Genomic DNA, 20,279 nt, shown 5'->3' with positions numbered 1-20,279 from the left:
TAGTAGAAGCCTTTACCTACCATCCCTCCAAGGGCCTTCATGGTCTGTATGGAGATGACTTGGCTTTGCTTTGCAGCATTCAGCGTTGAGTCGCTGGCTGTACATTCAGCACCATCCCGTAGGAGGTTGCCCTGGCTAGACTGGATGTGGTGAAACTAAGAGACTAAAACCTTACTGGCATTCAAAGAGATGCTCAAAGCGCCGTCCATTAGTTTTGTATGAATTGTAAAATATTCTGACACACAAATGATCATAAATGTAGTTTCTGTAACTTTTGTTTTGTACAGTCTTTAGATAGAGTTAATATTTTCAGAGATAGTTTTATGTTAGTAAAAAATGTAATAATAAAAACATCTCTTGATATTACACCTCATGTGTTAAAAATTTATGAAGTATCATATTTTACCTTGTTTTCTTGACATGGCCAAAGCTCAAAAGCTTATTACCATGTCATCAGAAATTATATTTAGCACAAATTTTCTCTTTTGGTTCTCTTAGTATTGTTGCATCACTGTATACTATTCCAATATTATATAACCTAGTGCTCTTCCTTGCTATTCATGAACGTAAATATCAAATTCAGAGAAATGTAGTTACGCCGTTCTTCCGTGATGTCACGACAAACAAAGAAACAAACAGAAAACCAAGCGAATTGGGCACATTTATTAGGGTCATGTAGCTGTGAGCTTGCCTTGTGGAGATGGGGGGTTCGAATCCCACTGTCGGCAGCCCTTACGATGGTTTTCCATGCTTTCCCATTTTCACACCAGGAAAATGCTGGAGCTGTACCTTATTTAAGGGTACAGTCACTTCCTTCCTACTCCTAGCCCTTTCCTTTCCTTTCATGGCCATAAAACCTATCTGCTTTGGTGTGACATCAACCAAATTTAAAAACAATGTATGCTGCTAAGACAGCAATTGTGCATCCAGACCTGCATCTGATGATGTTAGAGCAAATGTCGGTCCTTAGTAACACTCATACTCGTAACATTTACGCAGTATTCAGCATTGAGTAGACTTGTTTTAATTGCTAGAGGCAACACAACATGATGTGCATTCTCCTCCAACTTGAAAAACTGTAATTAACAAATAGTAGTAGTATATTAAACCTTACTTCTTGGCTTACTATCCTTGTCATTGCCCCAGTCACCTTCCTACATTTTACAATCCTTTAGTCAGTCTCGCATGTTTTTAGCGGATGTGGAGCAAGAAATTTTAAATTCCTTACTGTAAGAAAATGAGGCCATTATTTTCTTTGTTTTTGAAGTGAGTTTTGTTCTGTGCAGTGGACATCAAGTGGCATTTAGTGCTTATGGGCACGTGACATCCCTGAGTGGTGAGCCCGAAGAGGGAGTGGTGGTAGAAGCTGTGGGACAAGAACAATGCTCGCAGTATCAGGAGGAGACCGCAACAGAAGCAAGTGGCCAATTCCGTCTTCGAGGATTATTACCACAAGTGAGACATCTTTTGTTTATTTAACTTGTTTCTGTATAGAAACACTGTTAGAATTGCCAGAAAATGTCTGCGGGGAAGATACCCTGCTACTTTTTCCACTAAAAGATCATTGAATTTTGACTGACGACTTAACGGTTTTAAAGTATCTTAAAGTAACCGTTACAAGTGTCTGAATCGTGGGTTCAGACCTAGTAGAGGTAGTTGTATTTTTGAAGGGCAGAAAATAGTCCTTTCAAATCTCCATAACATACAGTGTCAGCTTATAAAAGATTCCTGGTAATAAATTCATTGTTTGCTTTCGGTCTTCATCTTTGTTTCCACAAACTATCAAAACAATCTGCATTTAGGGCTGTCGCCCAGGTGGCAGATTCCCTATCAGTTGTTTACCTAGCCTTTTAAAAAGTTTTAAAAAAAATTTAAATAAAGATTATGTTCCTTAACAGATCATAAACAATATCTGCAAACCCAATCTTATTTCTGTAAAATTGGAAAAGAACCAGACTGAGTGGAAACCATTAAATGAAGGTGTAAGACGAGGTTGTGGACTTCCCCTCTACTTTTTATCATTTATATGAATGCAGTAATGGAAACTTGGAGGCAAGGACGTCATGGTTCAATACCAATCAATAGACGCCTCAAACATTTAAATGCCATTCTCTTTGCTGGTGATGTTGCATTGCTGGCTTTGACAGAAGATGACCTACAGAGATCAGTATTTAATCTTAGTAATGTTTCTTCAGAATTTAATATGATTTTCTCAACAGAAAAGACTAAAATAATGGCCTTCAAGAGAAGAGAACCTATCCCTAACGAAATATGTTTAAATAAAACAATATTAGAAAGAGTAAGGCCCGGTTTCATCAACACATTTTAAATATATACTAACAAGTAGTTAGTTAATACGGAGTTAGAAATTTAACATCTTGTTAGGTTTCTTGCGTTTCATCAAACTTTTCGTGTGAAATGTTAACTAATCGACAGTTAAGTCTCCCAATATTGCGAACTGGTGCGAATCAAGGAGGCAGTGGTACGAACATGCTGTTTTACAACGCGCTCCGATTCGCTTTTGTTTGAGCACAGCTGTAAAGTATGGCGCGTAAAGTGAAACGGAATCGTAGTTCTAATTTTTCCTCCTTCGAAAAAGAGTTGTTAATTGAATTAGTTAGTAAATATATATAAGTTATTGAGTGCAAGCGCACAGATGGCTTGACGATAAAAGAAAAGGACGAGGCGCGGGAAAAGTCCGCGAGGGTTTCAATGGGGTAAACAGATACTTTTTTTTTAGCGGGTATCCGCTGTCACCTAACAAAATCACTTCGTCAATTGGCCCACTTCAAACTGTGCTCCGATATGGGAGTTATTAAATATTGTATTGTCGTGTGCAGAACCAGACCACCTAGCAAGTATATCCCTGATTTGAAGGTTAGGCTCGCTAATCACCTGAACATTAACAGAGAAATATCCCTTTTGATTACGATATATTTCGGCCCAATTGCCTCCAGGTGATTGGATTCTTACATGTGTGCAATCTATTGCACGTAGAACTAACACCAGGAAAACGACTTATTTCATAGAAGTCGCGGATAATTTGCTGACGCTCTTCTACTGAAGGGAATGTTATATACCTCCTTCTCATGGATGCTATTGCTGCAGACAGTCGACAAACAACTCTATTAACAGTGGCTTTAGAAATTCCAGCATTGTCTCCGGCCATTATGTGAAAATAACCAGTAACAAAAACTCGTAATATTATCAGTACCTGCAACATTGGAGAAAGAGGTTTCTCTTCGTAGGATATTCTAACCTCACTTGAATTTCGTCAACAACCTTAGCAACGACTGTTTTCGATAACCTGTATCTATGAAGAAATTTCGGATCCGTCAAATTTTCAAAGTCATTACGTCGCTGAACTCTCCTTCGATCAGGATTGTTTTGTAAACGATCTTAATAGAGCAATTCCGCCTCGAAAGCGAGATTCACAGCAGCCATTTTGGAACAGGTTGCTAAATGCTAATGTTAGCCATTTAACATTGGAAATGGCTGAGGTTAACTTTAATACGCAGTTTAACATTTGTTAATGTTAACATTTGTTGATGAAACGCAAATTTTCTTAAATCGTATGTTAAAATGATTTAACACCTTGTTAAGCACTAACATGTGTTGATGAAACCGGGCCTCAATGTGTTAAATTACCTAGAGTAAAACTTATCATACCAAACAGAAATAGATATATCTGCAACAATTGATTAGTTCACAAAAACATCAGGAGTAATCAGTCATACAGTGAAACTTTGATTCTCCGTTTTTTTGAGGGACCTCGGAAAAAAAAGTATGATACGAGAAAACGGAAAATCTGGGAACGAATTAAAACCGTCAACAGTTTGACTGTACTTCACAGTAATGAAATATATATCATTTTATTTGTACAAAAATGCCTGCATTAAATACATTAGTTAAAAAACTTTATATTTTAAATTCAGTTTTACCGAGAAACTTCGTCACTTTCCCGTGAAAACGTCTTTCAGGCCAGTAACTTTCATTAGCCAAGCTCATCGAAAAATATTCTACTAAATAAGTTATCAGAATTATATTGATATCTAAGAAATTTAAAACCACATCTGAGACTCCAGTTTCACTATTGCTGCAAGGAGAGTTTATCGGAGTAATTATGCCGATCGGGAAAACATTATAATCCGGTCACTTAATTGATGACTTAAAAACGTCTACGGTAGCTACCTCTGTTTTTTACCTAGAATAAATCTAACTGGAACAGATACAGTTATTTACAGTAATCGTTATCTGATGACAGTCTCATGTAAATTAGAAGACTTTGTTTTAATAACTTAAAAAAGAACAATATAACTTGTTTATCAGTAAATGTTTGCGTGCTGTGTTACGAACTTACGGCGCGAAATTTAACTTCGAGTTCGCCCATGTTTTAGGCCTCGGTACTTTCCATTAATGATTTTTTTGACCGATAAACAGGCGAGAAATGTGGCTTGCATGATAGGCATAATTACTGGTGCAGTTCACTTGAACCTACCTGTGGTAGTTAAGAAAGATCGCTGAAAACACGTAAATAAGCATAGGTTGTAACAGGTCCAGTCACATAATCAAGTAAGCTAATCACAACGCACAAATACAAAAATGATACCAAAATACATTAAATCCCAGAAGATATCGTAATGAAACAGACTCGCACTCACAAAAATAAAGTGTCACATCGCACACATATAGGTTACATACTGTACACACAACACACACACAAAACACTTAAATTGTTATTTCTTCAGTCACAGAATACAGTAGTCAATTTGTAGTGAAAAAGTCTTTAATCGTCAGGTTTTTTTTTTTTTTGTCTTGCCTTAACATGGTACAGTGCTCCCTCAATATTTAAAACATTCTGTACTTCGCTGCTGTCTGTGTCATACACAGTAATATAGTCGTGAATTTTGTCAAAGGCGGCTAATGCTTCTGCAAACGTTGACAAACATTTCATCTTCGTCTTCGTCTTCCCCTATATATAGACAAGAAATGTGTTTTTCCACCAATCAGTACTTAATTTATTTTAAATAGATTACACTAGTACCGGTTTTGGCCCTTAATGGCCATCATCAGCTAGTACATGATTAGTTTCCAGCCATTAGACAAAATCACAAGTTGTTATTATGTTAGACATCCGGATGTCTAATGGGGGATGGAAATGCAATATACAGTAGCATGAAGTTAAAATATCTGTGGTCATCAAAGGTAAAAAGTTACAATAAGTTAGAACATGAGTGTACAGAACACATTAAAACATATAGGCCACAATATAAAACACTTAAAAAGTTTTAACACATTAAAATTTGGTATGTATAGGTTAGGCAATTATTAAAATTTAAGTTCATGTTGCTTAGATTTAACTGACTGGCAGCCATGAGTTTGATACTACACTGCCAACTCTATGTTGTACCTTATGTTTTTACCTCTGGCAACACGATTACGTGTTTTTTCTAACTCAGCCATGATGAACACTTATATATTTTCACGCTTGTTTTTATGTTTGAACATTCTGATTGACTGACTGGTAACAATGATATCCTAATGATTTTAATTATTTCACTACCAGCTCTGTATTATAGCCTACTTTCTGTTCTTATCCTCTGTCTCAACTCGATTGTGTTTTTTCTCTTAGCCATGTTGTAACATTCCATGTTTTTTCACACTAGTTTTAAGCCTATTTTCATTTTATAAATATAAATGTTGATTCTTAGGGTGCCATATATGTTAAGGACACTAGGTTCAGGGCCCTGACCTAACTTTAGGCTAAGATTTATTTTCGGCTGATGATGCTTACTACTGTTAAGCGAAACTTGTTCCATCTTACAACGCCTGTTGTAATGTTTATTTCCTAAATATAGGAAAGATAAGTATTGGAAAGGTGGTGTTAACTATTATTCTTGTTTTAATGTTCATATCTGATGTCCAATATGGTCTACAATGAGATTTATTACTTGTAATGTTTAGCTATGTCGTGGATTAATTTCAATTCATTATTTTGGTCTTCTGTTGTCATTGGGATGTTAAAAGCTCTATATATCATACTATAATAGGCTGCTCTTTTGTGAGTATTGGGATGAATGGAGTCATTTTTTTATGGTATTTAAGGTGTGTGCGGGTTTCCTGTTGATCTTGTAGGATAAGTGGTTGTCGTGTCTGGTTATTGTCAAGTCCAAGTAATTTAGTGTATGGTTATTTTTGGTTTCTTTAGTGAATTTAATTTGGGGGTCTAAAGTGTTAAGTTTGTCTAGTATAGTTTGTGCGTCAGTGGATCTATTATCTATAATTATGAAGATATCGTCAACAAATCTGCACCAAAAATGTATATTATCTATTTTATTAATTGATGTGTGTTCTAAGTAATCTATATATATTTCTGCTAATATTCCGGAGGCAGGAGACCCCATAGGTAGGCCTCGTTGCTGATATATGGTATCCTGAAATCTGAAATAGTTATTGTTTATGGCGAATTCAAGTAAATTTATGAATTAGTTTATTTCTAAGGTGCTCAAGTTGCTATAGTTTTTTAAATTAGATTCTATTGTTTTGATTGTTTGTTTAACAGGAATGTTAGGGTACATGTTTATGTCAAATGAAGCAAGGGTATGGTGTTGTTCGATCTTTAGTTCTTTGATTCTGTTGCAAAAATCTATTGAGTTTTTGTATTGTTTTGTTTGCTAAAAATGAATAATGCTTTTTTTTAAATGTTTGGATGAATTGCGATAATTTATAGGTTGGACTGGCTCTATAGTTTATAATTTATAAATAATAATTAGTCTTCCCCCTCGCTCGCGATCTCATGCACGGCGCTTGCACTGGCTGTGGCAGTAGCATCATCACACAGCTGTTCTATGCTCTTTACACCAGAAGTGGTGAGCTCACTATCGACTGTAGCGTACGTCTCGAAGTTAACATCTCTCGGCGCGAGCTTCTCCCAGTCCTCACTGATAAGTTGTTCTTCGCTGCCGGTGTTGGTGTCGTTTGTGTCTCTGCTTTCGCCAAAGCCACATTTATGAAAACAATTTTAAATGGTGGAGGGCGAAACGTGGAACCATGCTGACACAACAGAGTGGATTGCCTGTAGAATACTGAACTTCGTCTTCACTTCTTTCCCGGCGTCCAACATACACACAGCCCTTTGCACCAGCTGCTTGCGATAGTACCCTTTAAAACACTTTATCACCCTAGCATCCAGAGGCTGAAGGACACTGGTACAGTTCAAGGGATAGAAAATAACTTTCACATTTCGTAAGAAAGAAAGTTCCTGCGGGTGGGCGGCACAGTTATCTACAAACAAAACTAATTTTCTCGCTTGAGCACCCATAGAAGCATCCAGTCCATGAAGAAAATCCAAAAAAATGTCTGTGGTCACCCAAGATTTACCCATCGCGTAGTATCGCACTGGTAACTTCTTGACATTCTTAAAGCATCTCGGTTTTGCTGCTTTGCCTATAACGATAGAGATACGTTTGTCTGACCCGTCACTGTTACAGCACAACAAAACAGTTATGCAGTTTTTCACATTTTTGCCTCCATGACAAGATTCTCCTTTAAAAGCCAGCGTGCGATCCGGTAAACAGTTGAAAAATAGGCCAGTTTCATCCGTGTTATAGATGTTCTTCAGTTCGTATCCTTCAAGCAGCTCTGGGAGATTTTCCCCAATCTTCCACAGTCAAACCGTCAACTGCAGCACTCTCGCTGGCGAGCTTTTTATACACCAGCCCGTGACGCTCCTTAAACCGGGAAATCCATCCATTCGAAGCGGAAAATTTTTTGACACCCGTTCTTGCAGCGATGCTTCGAGCTTTTACGCGCAAAATGTTACCATCCACAGGAATTCTTGACGCCCGAGCTTGTTGATACCAAGAAAAGAGAACTGCTTCCATTTTGGAATATCTCGATTCTTTCCCCGTTTTTCTATTCTTTGCGAGGATCCACATTTTTTTACTTGTTCACGTATCTCTTGTTTTTTCCCTGTTATTGTATTCACTGTCAAAGAAGGTAAGCCTAAACGTTTCGCGATGTCAACTTTTTTTCCTGTGCCTCTATAATCTGAAGTTTTTCTTGCGGGGTTTTCACATGCTTTACAGGTCGTGCCATTTCAATACTGTACTGTGTAAGCAAACCGAAACTCTACTGAGTAAATTGTTGATTTTCACCAGTTAGTAAGCTAGTAACACAGCCAACTGAACGAAACATTCAACAGAAAGCTCTTAACAAAGCACAAGTTGGTGGAGGCCTTCATTGTTAGCGTGGTACAGAATGTTCCGTAAGTATGATCGCGCAAGATATCCGCCAAAATTACAATACGCTAGACTCGCAAGTTCGATTCCTGTCTGAAAGTCCAGTGATTAATGCCCTGAGAGAAGCGGTGAAAATACGTTTGACGATACAATCGTATAAAATCAGTAATAAACATCTAATGATGGACGTATTGTAGATTTTTCTTACAAGTATGAATTACTGACGAAACTCGTTCCTTCGTCAAGTAGAGCTGTCGGAATGCGCTCTGTCTCCTAACTGTTGCAGCCTTAGGATTTTTTTGGTTTCTCTGAATAATACCAGCTGTATACGATGTGAAGATGGTTCCTTAAGGAACTTCATCACCAATCGCTTTCCCAGTTCTTGCTCTAATAACCACAGCAACGGGACGTTAACGTGAAGATCAATAGTTTCGATGTAGCCATCCATTCTCGAAATCTTGAAAAACGCTTGATCGAGGATTTAGCGTTGATGGGACTGAAATTTCTGGACGGTTGATGCGGGAAATAGTTTCTTCAAGGAACAGATAACGCTGGATTTTTAATACAGGTTTTAAATGGGATGCTCGCGGGACCACATAATTTGCTATGGATATGAGGCATGGACATTAAAAACTTGAGGCAACTCAAGAATTACAAAAGGAATGAAGAGTTGCAAAGTGGTTCGTGTGAAGGCAGCCTTACACTCTTGTTCTGTGGCTTTCAATTCAATTCTTATTTTGTGGCATTTATGTTAAAGCAACAATTATAAACTGTACTCTATTCACAAGTAAGAAAATTTGATACAGTACAGATTACAATTATTTTACTTTACTTTACTTTGCAACCACACAACAGTGGTTGGCTGTGGGCGGCCTCAAGCTCTTATGGAAATGCAGTATTGCTTTCACAGGTACCACACGATGCAGTCAAGTTCAACCACTGTTGCAGTCTGTGGACGATATCGCACACAAAAATGTTGCTGACAGTGGTCGAACGCTGTTCACACGTGCGACACGCCAACCTCATGCCAACAACGCACCAGTAACAGCGCTGTAGCTCGGTGCACATGTGTGATTGTGATTGCGAGATGTTCTTCTGGCGATATACTTTCCCTCATAGTTGTGTTCCTCCGTTGTAATTGTCTTTTAATTGGAATAACAATATCTTTGGACATTCTAAAATAATTTAAAAACTTGTCATCGTACATTCTCAAACAATGATACAGTAAGTGAAACTGACTTTCGCTCCTCTTTTCTATAATAGGATGAATCCAACAAATTCTATTTTGTCTTCGTCAACGTAACAAAAGCCACAGCAATGCTTCCTCTTCGAATTCCATTTCAGTACTGTGTACTTTTTACAGGTGTAAAGTAAGGAAGCAAGGAAGTGCACTGTCGCCATTATTATTTATTATATTGATGGATGAAATCATAAAACTTGTAAAACAGACTATCAGTAGTGATGAAGTGAATGCTTTGGTATTTACAGATGATGTGGTGATTTGGGGGAAAGGGAGAAAAAGAAGTACAAAGGAGACTGGACATTTGGATTGAAAATCTGAAGGAGTTTGGAATTATAATGAGTAAAAAGAAAACTGTATTGTCATGCACTGTGGAAAAGAGAAAAAGAGAAGCCAAGTGAACACAGACTGAGGACGGTTAGAGAATGTAGAACAGTTTACATATCTGGGTAGCATTATTAATGGAAGTAATGAAATCAACCCTGAAATTAATAACAGACTAAGTAAAGGTACAACATTTTATCATCAAGTCAGAGAGCTTTTATGGGATGACAAATACCCAAGAGAACAAAATTAACATTATATAAACAGTATTTCATACCAATTGTAACATACGGACTAGAAATGCTGGTAACTAATAAGAGACAAGATAGTAAGATCCAAGCAGCAGAAATGAAATTTTTAAGAACATCGGTTAAAAAGACAAGAAGGGATAGAATTTAAAATATTAAAATCAGAGAAGAGCTAAATATAGAACCGTTGGTACAGAAGATACAGAAAGCAAGACTGAGATGGTTCGGACATGTAAAAAGAATGGGAAAGGAATGAGTAGCAAGAAAGGAATTAGAAAGAGAAGTTAAGGGAAAGAGACCAGTTGGAGGACAGAGAAGAAGGTGGATGGATCAGATTTGGAAGGACATTAGAGAAGCTGGATTGGATGTGGCGGAAGTAATAGAGCAGGAAAAGTGGAAGGATAGAAAGGAGTGGAGGAGGCTTGTGAACCAAACCCAGGCAGCTGGAGTGGGACATTGATGATGATGATGATGATGATGATGATGATGATGATGATGATGATGATGATGATGATGATGATGAAAGTGGTTGGAAAAATTGTGGCTGATGCGAACTTCAAACAACCACAAAGAACCACTTAATTGTAATTGAGAGTGGACAATTGTAGCCACAGCTGAACCACTCAAGAACCACTATTTTGTGGTTGAGAAGTGGTACTTGTGAAGGCAGCCTAACATTTTTGATACGAATCACAACAGGTAGAGCGACAAGACCAAAGCCAGCAATAAATAAAGTAATGTGCATAAAGTAGAACTTGCTTTCTGCATTTCATAGAAATACAAGAATCCAGCTGCTAGTAAAATAAATTTTAAATGATTTTCTGACAAGAATATGGAACATTAAATGTTAAATTATACAAGTACATGTGAATTATCCTCAATGTGAGTCGAATACAGATAGCCGAAATGAAGTTCTTGAGGAGTATGATACAGAAGAGTAGAAGAGACAAAACAAGGAATGAGAAAATCCAGGAAGAAATTGGAGTGGAAAAAATGAATGATAGAATAGAGAAGAACACATAAAGCAAATGAGTGATGAAAGAATGCCAAAAAAGGTGATGGAAATGCAAATGCAAGGAAGGAAATGCCACAGTCCAACGCAGTATTAGAAAAAGAAACCTGGACTGGCACACAGTGTTGGAGGAGGAGTGGTGGAAAGACCGAAGAAAGTGGAGATACCCGGCTACAGCTGGATAATGGGAAATGATGATGATGATGTGAATTATCCTCAAAGAAATCTTTTAGCCCATGTGTACTGTACTGTATGTACATATTTAGTCATTTTTATTACGTATAAATCCTTGGCCTAGAAATATGGACAAATAAGGGGAAAAAATAAATTTTTAATCTCTCCAAATACCCTAATTCATAACCATGTAACAAAAGTTTAGCTGTAGCTAGTGAAAAAACAAATATGTATTGGTATAGAAATCCCAGCCCTGGTAATGAAATACTTCAATTAGAAAAGCCAAGCGTCCTTAGATCAAATGTATCCAGAGTCTTGAAACAGAAAATATTGGAAAACAAATGATCAGATACCTGCCAGCATTGTACAACAATTGTCACAGCAATGTCCAGACCGCTGTGGATAGGACAGAGTGGTTTCGGAATGTAAATGGTCTAAGCTCAGAAAGCATGCTATTGTCGTGATAGGAGAGGGCAAAATATTGTGAAGTAGACAAAGGAAATACATGGGTATAGGGAACTGAAGATGATGTTTTTTGCAGATGATGGTGCAGGAAGTACAAGGTCAACTGGACTTGTTGAGTGAGTATATTGGTAATGTTAGATAAAAAATGAAATTGGAGAACAGCAAAACAGTGTTGTCGACTAGATGAGAAAGAGAAGGGAAAGGTACAATGAAAATTGGTGGTATCATCATCATCATCATCATCATCATCATCATCATCAATGTCTGGGATCCCTAAGCTCCAGAACCTCTCAGTAGGTACCACAGTAACACTATTTAAGCTTAAAATCACCCCATTTTGCAATGTATGGTATACAGTTGATGTGGCATAGTAGCAAACCTAACAAGAGTGGAAAATATCAAGGCTAAATACCTGAAACAAGTCCTTCAGGTTTCATAATATACAGAAAACCAAATTACACATATAATAGCCAGTGAGTCATTCTTCTTGGAGGACACTAAGTCCACATTTCGAGTCCCTGATACTTCAGCATTGATTGTTGTACTGTCAGGCTGAGTGGCACTGGCCTTCTGACCCCAACTTGGCAGGGTCGATCCTGGCTCAGTCCAGTGGTATTTGAATGTGCTCAGATATGTCAGCCTCGTGTTGGTAGATTTATTGGCATGTAAAAGAATTCCTGTGGGACTAAATTTGGCACCTCATCGTCTCTGAAAGACATAATCAAGTAGCTAGTGGGCCGTAAAGCACATAACATTATTATTAATTGTTATACTGGGAGAACAGCGACAGAAAGCTCAGCAGATTTCAGGAGAGTTCTTCAACATGGAAGTAGTGAAGACCAGTATATGAGAGGACCTAACTACACATTAAACCACATATACACACGCTACAGCATCTACGGGTTCCATGGGAGGATATGTCTAACCAGCGGATTCCACACTCCAGGGAAGGACTGTACTAGCTGACTTTGTGCTATGACCTGTTCTGATATAATCCATTTTGGTTGAAAGTGTCCTGCGCGAAAAATGTTCGCACATGCCATGGTTGAAGCTATTGTTCCCCCACTCCTGCAGCAGGTCCAGTCATCAGGCTAGTGCTGAAGTGAAAACGTGTCTCAAGCAGTGCATGTTGTTACGTGAGGGCTAAGTCAAAATTACTAAAGTGATGAGCATGGTTTCTAGGTCTTCTTCTAAATCTGCGAGACCACGGCGAGGCCAGGCACATGAAATCATTTATAAAGTGAGTGTACATACAAAAGTTATGAAGCGAGAACACGACTTGAAATTGAATGTTGTGCAGGCAGTTTCAGAAGCGACAAGAGTAGGAACAATACTGGTGAAGGAGATAATGGAAAAGGGAGTGTCGAGTGTGGCTAGGGGCGAACTTAAGTTTAGCACTCCAACAGGAAAAGAAGGTGAAAGAAAGAAGAGAGTTCCAGTTGATGATTTCGTAAAAGCAGCTATTGTTCCATAGGAAAGGGTAACAGATTAATTATAGTGCACGGTGGAGGAGAGAAAGGTTTCGTTCCCAATGCCCGTTTAATTTATAAGTCTTGCCTAAAGACTGGCAACTATCGTGGTGATATAAATTATAATAATTTTTCTAAATGGATAAATGAGTGGCTTGCCCCAAATTTAACTCCACGGAATGTAGCAATAATGGACAATGCAGCCTATCATTGTGTTCAGGAAGACAAGAAGCCTAATTCTACCTATCTGAAGAAGGATGTACAGGAATGGCTGTAGAATAAAGGAATTGAGTTTGATCCAGATATGACAAAGGCTGAATTGTTGGGACTGATGAGAAGAGCTAGCGTGGAGAAGATATACAAAATAGATAATCTTTTGAAAAGCTATGGACATGAAGTTCTCAATCTTCCTCCATATCATCCAGATCTCAATCCTATTGAGTTGGTTTGGGGAGACACGTTATAAGAATATATTTCAACTAATAGTAACAATGCATCATTCACTTTTTAGCTCAAAAAAGTATGCCATATCATCTCTAATGCCTTCACAGTTCATAAATGAGCTGCTTCTATTCCCAATATAAATAAAAATGAGTATTCTGTATGAAAAATATTTCTCTGTCTTATAGATTGCTCGTGACTTGACAGCAGACGCGCTTGACAAAAAGGAAGCTCTTTCACAGATATTGTTTGCACAGTATTTGCAAGACAAATGGACAAAATGTTGTGACCATGTAGAAGGCATTGATCAGCAATATTGGGAGCGTGACCACATCATGGATGAGGAATTAGAATTAGACCAGTTTATCATCAACCTCGGTGAAAGTTCAGATGACATTGATTCAGACAAGAGTGAAGATTATTCTGAATAATTTGTCAGTAAGATCCCTGAACTCTGAATATTAAACAAACGTGATCATAAAACACATAAACAGTCAGATAATATTTTTGCTTTGGTTTTATGTGACAGATTTATATGGTCTATTTTTCCAGAGCATTTTGTTGCTGTTGTTGTTGTTGTAGGAAACCTTTCTCTCAATCATAACAATACAGTAGAACCTCGATAATTCGAAATCGGTTAATTCAAAATCTTGCCTAATTGGAAGCAGCTCTCATTCCCGGAAACGGTTTTGCATGTTATTTAAATCGTTTAATTCGAAATACGGATAATTTGTAATTCGAAGAACAATGTCCCGTTACTGAAATTCATACTTTTAATTCGAAACTGCCTTTACATTTTGAAAAAAGTAGTATTTTACAGAGTAATTTAAATTCAAAATTTATCTGCGTCATGAAAGAACGCACGTCTTCCAGAACGTGAAGGGGTAACTTTGCACACTTTAACCTACTTTGGAATGTCTACAGTGTGCTTCATATATGCTATGTTCGAGCGGAATCGTAATTATTTTGTATTCAGCATTTTTAGGAATGCCACAATATCACATAGCAGGCAGTGTGCCGAGAGGTAGAATCCGCGAACACACTGGCGATGCCGACAGTTGGCGAAAAAGCGTTGCATATAGCCTATAATCAATTCGAACGCACCAAACATTATTGTCAATACCAATAAAATGCATTGTTTGTTTGTTTTATTTTTTTAAATGCTGAGGCCAAACGGACTTACGGTTTTAAAGGAGAGAATTGCCAGCCAGCAAATGTACTGTGTTGCTATGCAGTGCACACTGCACACGGAAGCGAGAGACTTCCTTCCCCTTTCATAGGGAAGTTTGAAAAGCCACGATGTTTTAAGGGCGTCGGGCACACTCCATGCCAGTACAAGGCATCGAAAAAAGAAGACAGCACAATAATCCAAAAGATAAAGCATTTGCACAGGAGAGCTAGCATAATTTTTTCCTCGCCTTTGAATCGTGTTTTTCTTCCTTTTGTTGCGTGAGGTTATGTTTGTCATTGTTTTATACAAGAGCATTATTTGAATAATATAAATGCATCTTGTTGGATAAATTTCTGAAATAGTGTTTTCCATGGCATTTGAAAAGTTTAAACTGAGAATAAAGGTGATTGCATGCATTGATGGGTCTTAGAAATGCCATGGCGGGAAATCGTACAAGTATAGTCACTGTACTGTTGTTGTAATGTGGACGGGAGCGAGAGACTTTCTCCCCTCGTCATAGGAAAGTTTAATAAACCGCGATGTTTTAAGGGTATTGGGTACATTCTGTGCAAGCACAAGGCATCTAAAATGCATACAGTACAGTAATCCAATGAATAAAGCACTTGCACAGGGGAACCAGTATAGATTTCTCCTCGTCTTTGAATCATGTTTTCTTTCTTTTGATTTCATTGCGTGAGGTTATGTTTGCCAGTGAGTTATCCAAGTGCATTATTTGAATACTGTAAATGCACCTTGTTGGATACATTTTGGAAATATTTTTTTTCCATGACATTTGAGAGCTTTAAACTATGAATCTAGGTTAATTGCATGCAGTAGCGGGTCTTAGAACATATTGTGACGCCGCAAGGGTTGGCATTTCCGAAGTAAGTGTTGGCGGTTAATTTGAAATCATGTAATTCGAAGTCCGATATTTGCGTCCCAACGACTTCGAATTAACAAGGTTTTACTGTAGGAGGTTATTCAGGAGTATTATGTATTATTATATTTCTTCTGGAGGACAAGAAAGGTAGACATTGTTAATGTTATGAAAGTAGCTGAAGTTTTTCTACTAAGGCTTTTTCTCTGCATTTTCTTGACAAATTCTCATTAATCTCTTTTATATGTATTTCACTGGAAATCAGGTTAAGTAGATCATATCTCTGGGCTGTCAGTAGAAACAACTTCCTCCTGTTCGTTAGGCGATTGATGAGCTGATAGCATGTACCGATAGGCCTTGCCTTGGCATACAGTACAGTTTCAAACCAACTTCCTTTATTTGCAGTATTACCAGTTGCAAGCTACTGTCTTATGTCCAATTGATTTTCTACTACATGGTTCAAACCTTTCATTTTTATATAACAGATGAGATATTTGTAGGTACCTGAAAAAATTGCATTTGCGATAAATGCAAATTTTTAAATCTTGTACTGAATCAAAGCCTACAGTAATTCTAATGTCGAATAAAATCATTTTTATGCATAAATAGGAGTGCGACAAAATGCGAATTGTGACCCAAAATGCAAAATTGGTATGAATATGCGATTTTGGTGTGAATCCTGCGAAAAAAATGGTATTTTACTAGCGAGAACAACATATTTCGGTAAAATCATCAGGAATACTCAAAATATGATGCATAAATCTTTCGACCGTTCCGATCGATGAAGAAAAGTAGCCGATCGATTGCTGCTTGCTGACTTTAATTGATATTTACAATGGAAATAGCAAGGGGAATAAGATCTGTATCGATTATTATCGAAATGTAAATCGAGTGTCACAGAAATAATGAGATAGACGCAGCGTTGTATTCCTGTTGTTCAAAATTGAAACTAGTGAAGAGTAGAAAGTCGAACGATTGTTTAGGTTATGGGGCGCATGACGAAAACTGTGCACGAAAGGGCTCAGCAATATGCAAAGGATGGTTTATATGCCATAGATTTAGTAACAGTATTTTTCAAGTATTGTAATTGCTGAGTTGGGTGGGGAAAAAAGGATAGCATTGTGAAACATGTTAAATATGAAAAACACATAGGTAAGCGACGCGATAACGAAGGTTCAATCCCTGCTACTAATACGTCTCAAAGAAAGCAATCTTCTGTGCTTATACAGTTAGATAGTTGTAAAAGACGAAAAATTTCCAGAGATAACTTCTCGAAACACACAGTTGAAGTACTTGCCAAAGCAAATATACCTCTGGAAAAGCTGGAAAGCAAAGAGCTAAGAGCCTGGATTACTGAGTTTTCAAATGAAGGGCTGCCATGTGTGAGAACTCTACGTGAAGTATATTTATCGGGTAAGTTTCGATTTCATTGATCGGGTACGGTTTAGGTATTACGACATCAAAACCACGCGCAAAATTGAAAGATACCGAATTTGAGTGCGATTTCCATATCGAACTATCTTCCCCGTACCCAACTGATCCAGTAATTTTAAATTATTTTGTTATAATTTGCGGTCTTTCTTCCTTTCTAGAAGTTGCATCTGACCACCAGAAAAGAACAGCAGAGGCTCTAGTGGGAAAGAACATCAACATACTCTGTGATGAAACTACATATAGAATAGGCTGTTGTGTGTTTATCATCCTATTCCAAGTCCCAGCCAGATCGAAAAGAGAACTGCACGTTGTTTCTGTGAACTATCTTGATACAGGAAATGCTACAAACTGCTCTCGTGCTGTTTTAGAAGCTCTGCGCAGTTATAGTGTATCATATGATGCAGTTGAGGTGTTTGTTAGTGACAGTGCCCCGTACATGACCAGGTGTTATGAAACATTAAGTGTGGTCAGAGGGGATCATTTAATACATGTACAGTGCTGGGCACATAAGATCAGCTTGGTTGGCAATAATTGGGTCACAGTGATGACAGATTTAAATCATGTGGTTGCAATGGTAAAGTCTGCAATTTTGAACACAAGAAAGTGAAAATATAATTATTTACAATTCTTAACATCGAAGTAAGGTGCTTCAAAGGAAGCAAAGCTTTTCCCTGCACCTGTCATAACCCGATGGAATATCTGGTTTTAGGCTGTCTTCTATCTGAGTGCTTACTTTACTGATGTTGTTACATTTTTCAAGATGTCTGACATGAAAGACATCAACAACTCTGGTATTAAGTACCTGGCTGATCTGAGTAACCGAGAAGTGAATAGGCTTCACTCCCACATGGTTTTTGTCACAGATCATGCAGCTGGATTGGTTGACCTCCTTACTGAACTTGAAGGGTCTCTGTATCCTACCTCTCATCTACTTTACCCCAAACTGCATAACCGTGACACCAGTTTTACCTCAATTTGTGAGGGGAATTTTTCTGCAGCAACTAATGATGCTTTGATTAAGTTCACTCCTCTACAGCAGGCTGCATGTAGAGACACATTTGTCAAAGCGGCTCATTTTTCACAGTGCAAGCTAGCCACATTGAAACGTAAAGACCCCAACCATAAGCATTTTGTGTCAATTTCTCGAGCTTTGTATCCAAAAAATATAATTTTTGATTAACACTGATAAATTAGATGAGCTTAAGAAATTGTTTCGAGTAACAGATCTCTCACAAAACAATATCTGGTCTGGTTACTGTTCTCTGAAACATGCAATTCAAACCCAAATGAAAGAAAGTGAAAAATGTGATGTCATGCTTGCATTAACTGCAGTTCAGACAGAGTTCAGCATATTTGCTAAATACTGTCTTGAGTTGTTGTGGACCCCAACGAACAATGTAGATAGCGAGCGCGTGTTGTCTCATTACAACACAGTGGTTACAGATAGATGGTGCAATTTGAAAAAAAAAAAAGCAATGCCGAAGTACTGACAATGCTTTCGTTTGAACAATGAATTTGTATTGTGTGTGAACCAAGGACAATAATTGCACTTCATAAACTTGGAATCGTTAAAATTAATAATACCATGCGATTATTTTAACTTTGTAAATAGATGCTAATTTTGGAAAAAAAATAGATGCTAATTTTTTAGGTCCCTACATATTTGTACCAATGTGTAATAATAAATGGCACAATAATAAATTAAAGGCTACAGAGTCCCAAAAGATTGACCTTCTCCTTTGCTATACATTGAGATATATATGATATTGTATCTAAAGAATCATCCGATATTAATTCTTTTAGGTATTACCCTATGATACTACCAACATTTACTACGAAGGATATGAAGTAATTCTGCACTGGAATAAAACAGAAACTTTAGAATGTTAAGCTGAAAGGCCTGTGTAGTTAATTGGCAACGTTTAATGCAGACATTCGAAATGTAAGACTCGATTTGTAAAATGTACAGGCTTACTTTATTTTCACTAGTTTATCATATTAAGTATTTCTTACACATTTGAGTTAGTGTGATGTATGTACACCGATGAGCCATTGCATTATGACCACCCCGACCTGGGAACATTTCGCGCCTGGAGCGAGGAGAGTAACACATGACAAGCTTTCCATGCTATTTCAATCAGCTCCCTGGGCTACGTCCGCTGCCTGAACTCGATTGTGTCAGCTGGAGGAAAGGTTCAAGTTCTTCCCCCACTACCGGCACGAACACTCCCATAGTTCCTCGCACACGAGGCCAGGCCACACCTCCGGTCATCCAGAAAGACGCTTACTATGAAGATTGACTATACTCTCTAATGAACTATGTCAACAGAACGTAACCACTCAGTACATTTGCCAGAGACTGGTGAAATTATTTCTTTTATGTTATGTATTTTATATTCAAGTATGTATGCACATTGTGCTTAATAGTATTTACAAATTATTATTATTTAAATAATGATAAATATTTCTGTGAAGTTTGAACCTGTTCAATCCTTTCTTTCTTTTCAGTGTGAGTACATAGTGCGTGTTAAGCGTGGTGCATCAGTCAACCAGCATCTTGCCAGATCAACTCCTGATGGAATCACAGTAAAGGTAATTAGTGGTTAATTTTCATTATTGAAGAAAAAAGAAAATACTGGTATAGCAAAGAGCTGTAGGTAAAAATCTTTGTGATTTGTGTGATACTCTTACACAAATCCCTTTCAATTTCTTCCTGTATAGATCAGTGGTCAAGCATCAGCTTCTGGCTCCCAAGATCACAGGTTCAAACCTGGCTTTAATGGTCAGATTTTTAAAGGGTAGTGGGACTTTCCACCCAGATGCCCGAAGTTTGAATCCTGGTTCGTCCTGAGTTGGAAGTTTCTCCTGAAAAATCACATGGCATAAGGACGAGCATTCAATCTTAACTGGCCAAAACCCAAAATAAGTGCCAGGGTAGCTCTGACGACCCCAGAAATACCTGGGATAAACTGAAGAAACTTTTCAGGAAATGGTCCATTTAACATTTCATCCCTTTTGAGTTCAGCCTGTGAAATATTTGTAGTGTTTGCCTAACAAAAGTTAATTGGCCATCCAGTAGAGTTTTGGTTTCTCTGCCTTGTGCTAGAGTAGAATGGAATATCAAAACTGACATGCTGAAAGCCTAAATGGCATCAAATTTATATTCCTGCAAGGGCACATAGTT

General features: G+C 37.7%; 1 protein-coding gene across 1 annotated transcript in view; it reads left to right on the top strand.

Moving 5' to 3' along the window:
* Positions 1–20,279, top strand: part of LOC136878783 (BOS complex subunit NOMO1) — a 149,706-nt gene that overhangs the window by 107,369 nt on the left and 22,058 nt on the right. Inside the window, exons 14-15 of the mRNA XM_067152252.2 lie at positions 1,287–1,455; positions 19,604–19,687. Coding sequence (XP_067008353.2) covers positions 1,287–1,455; positions 19,604–19,687 — 253 coding nt within the window. The remainder of the gene's footprint in view (positions 1–1,286; positions 1,456–19,603; positions 19,688–20,279) is intronic.

Source organism: Anabrus simplex, chromosome 8, assembly GCF_040414725.1.
Source record: "Anabrus simplex isolate iqAnaSimp1 chromosome 8, ASM4041472v1, whole genome shotgun sequence".
NCBI lineage: Eukaryota > Metazoa > Arthropoda > Insecta > Orthoptera > Tettigoniidae > Anabrus > Anabrus simplex.
Note: the sequence above shows the minus strand (reverse complement) of the source record. Positions and strands in the feature narration are given on the sequence as shown.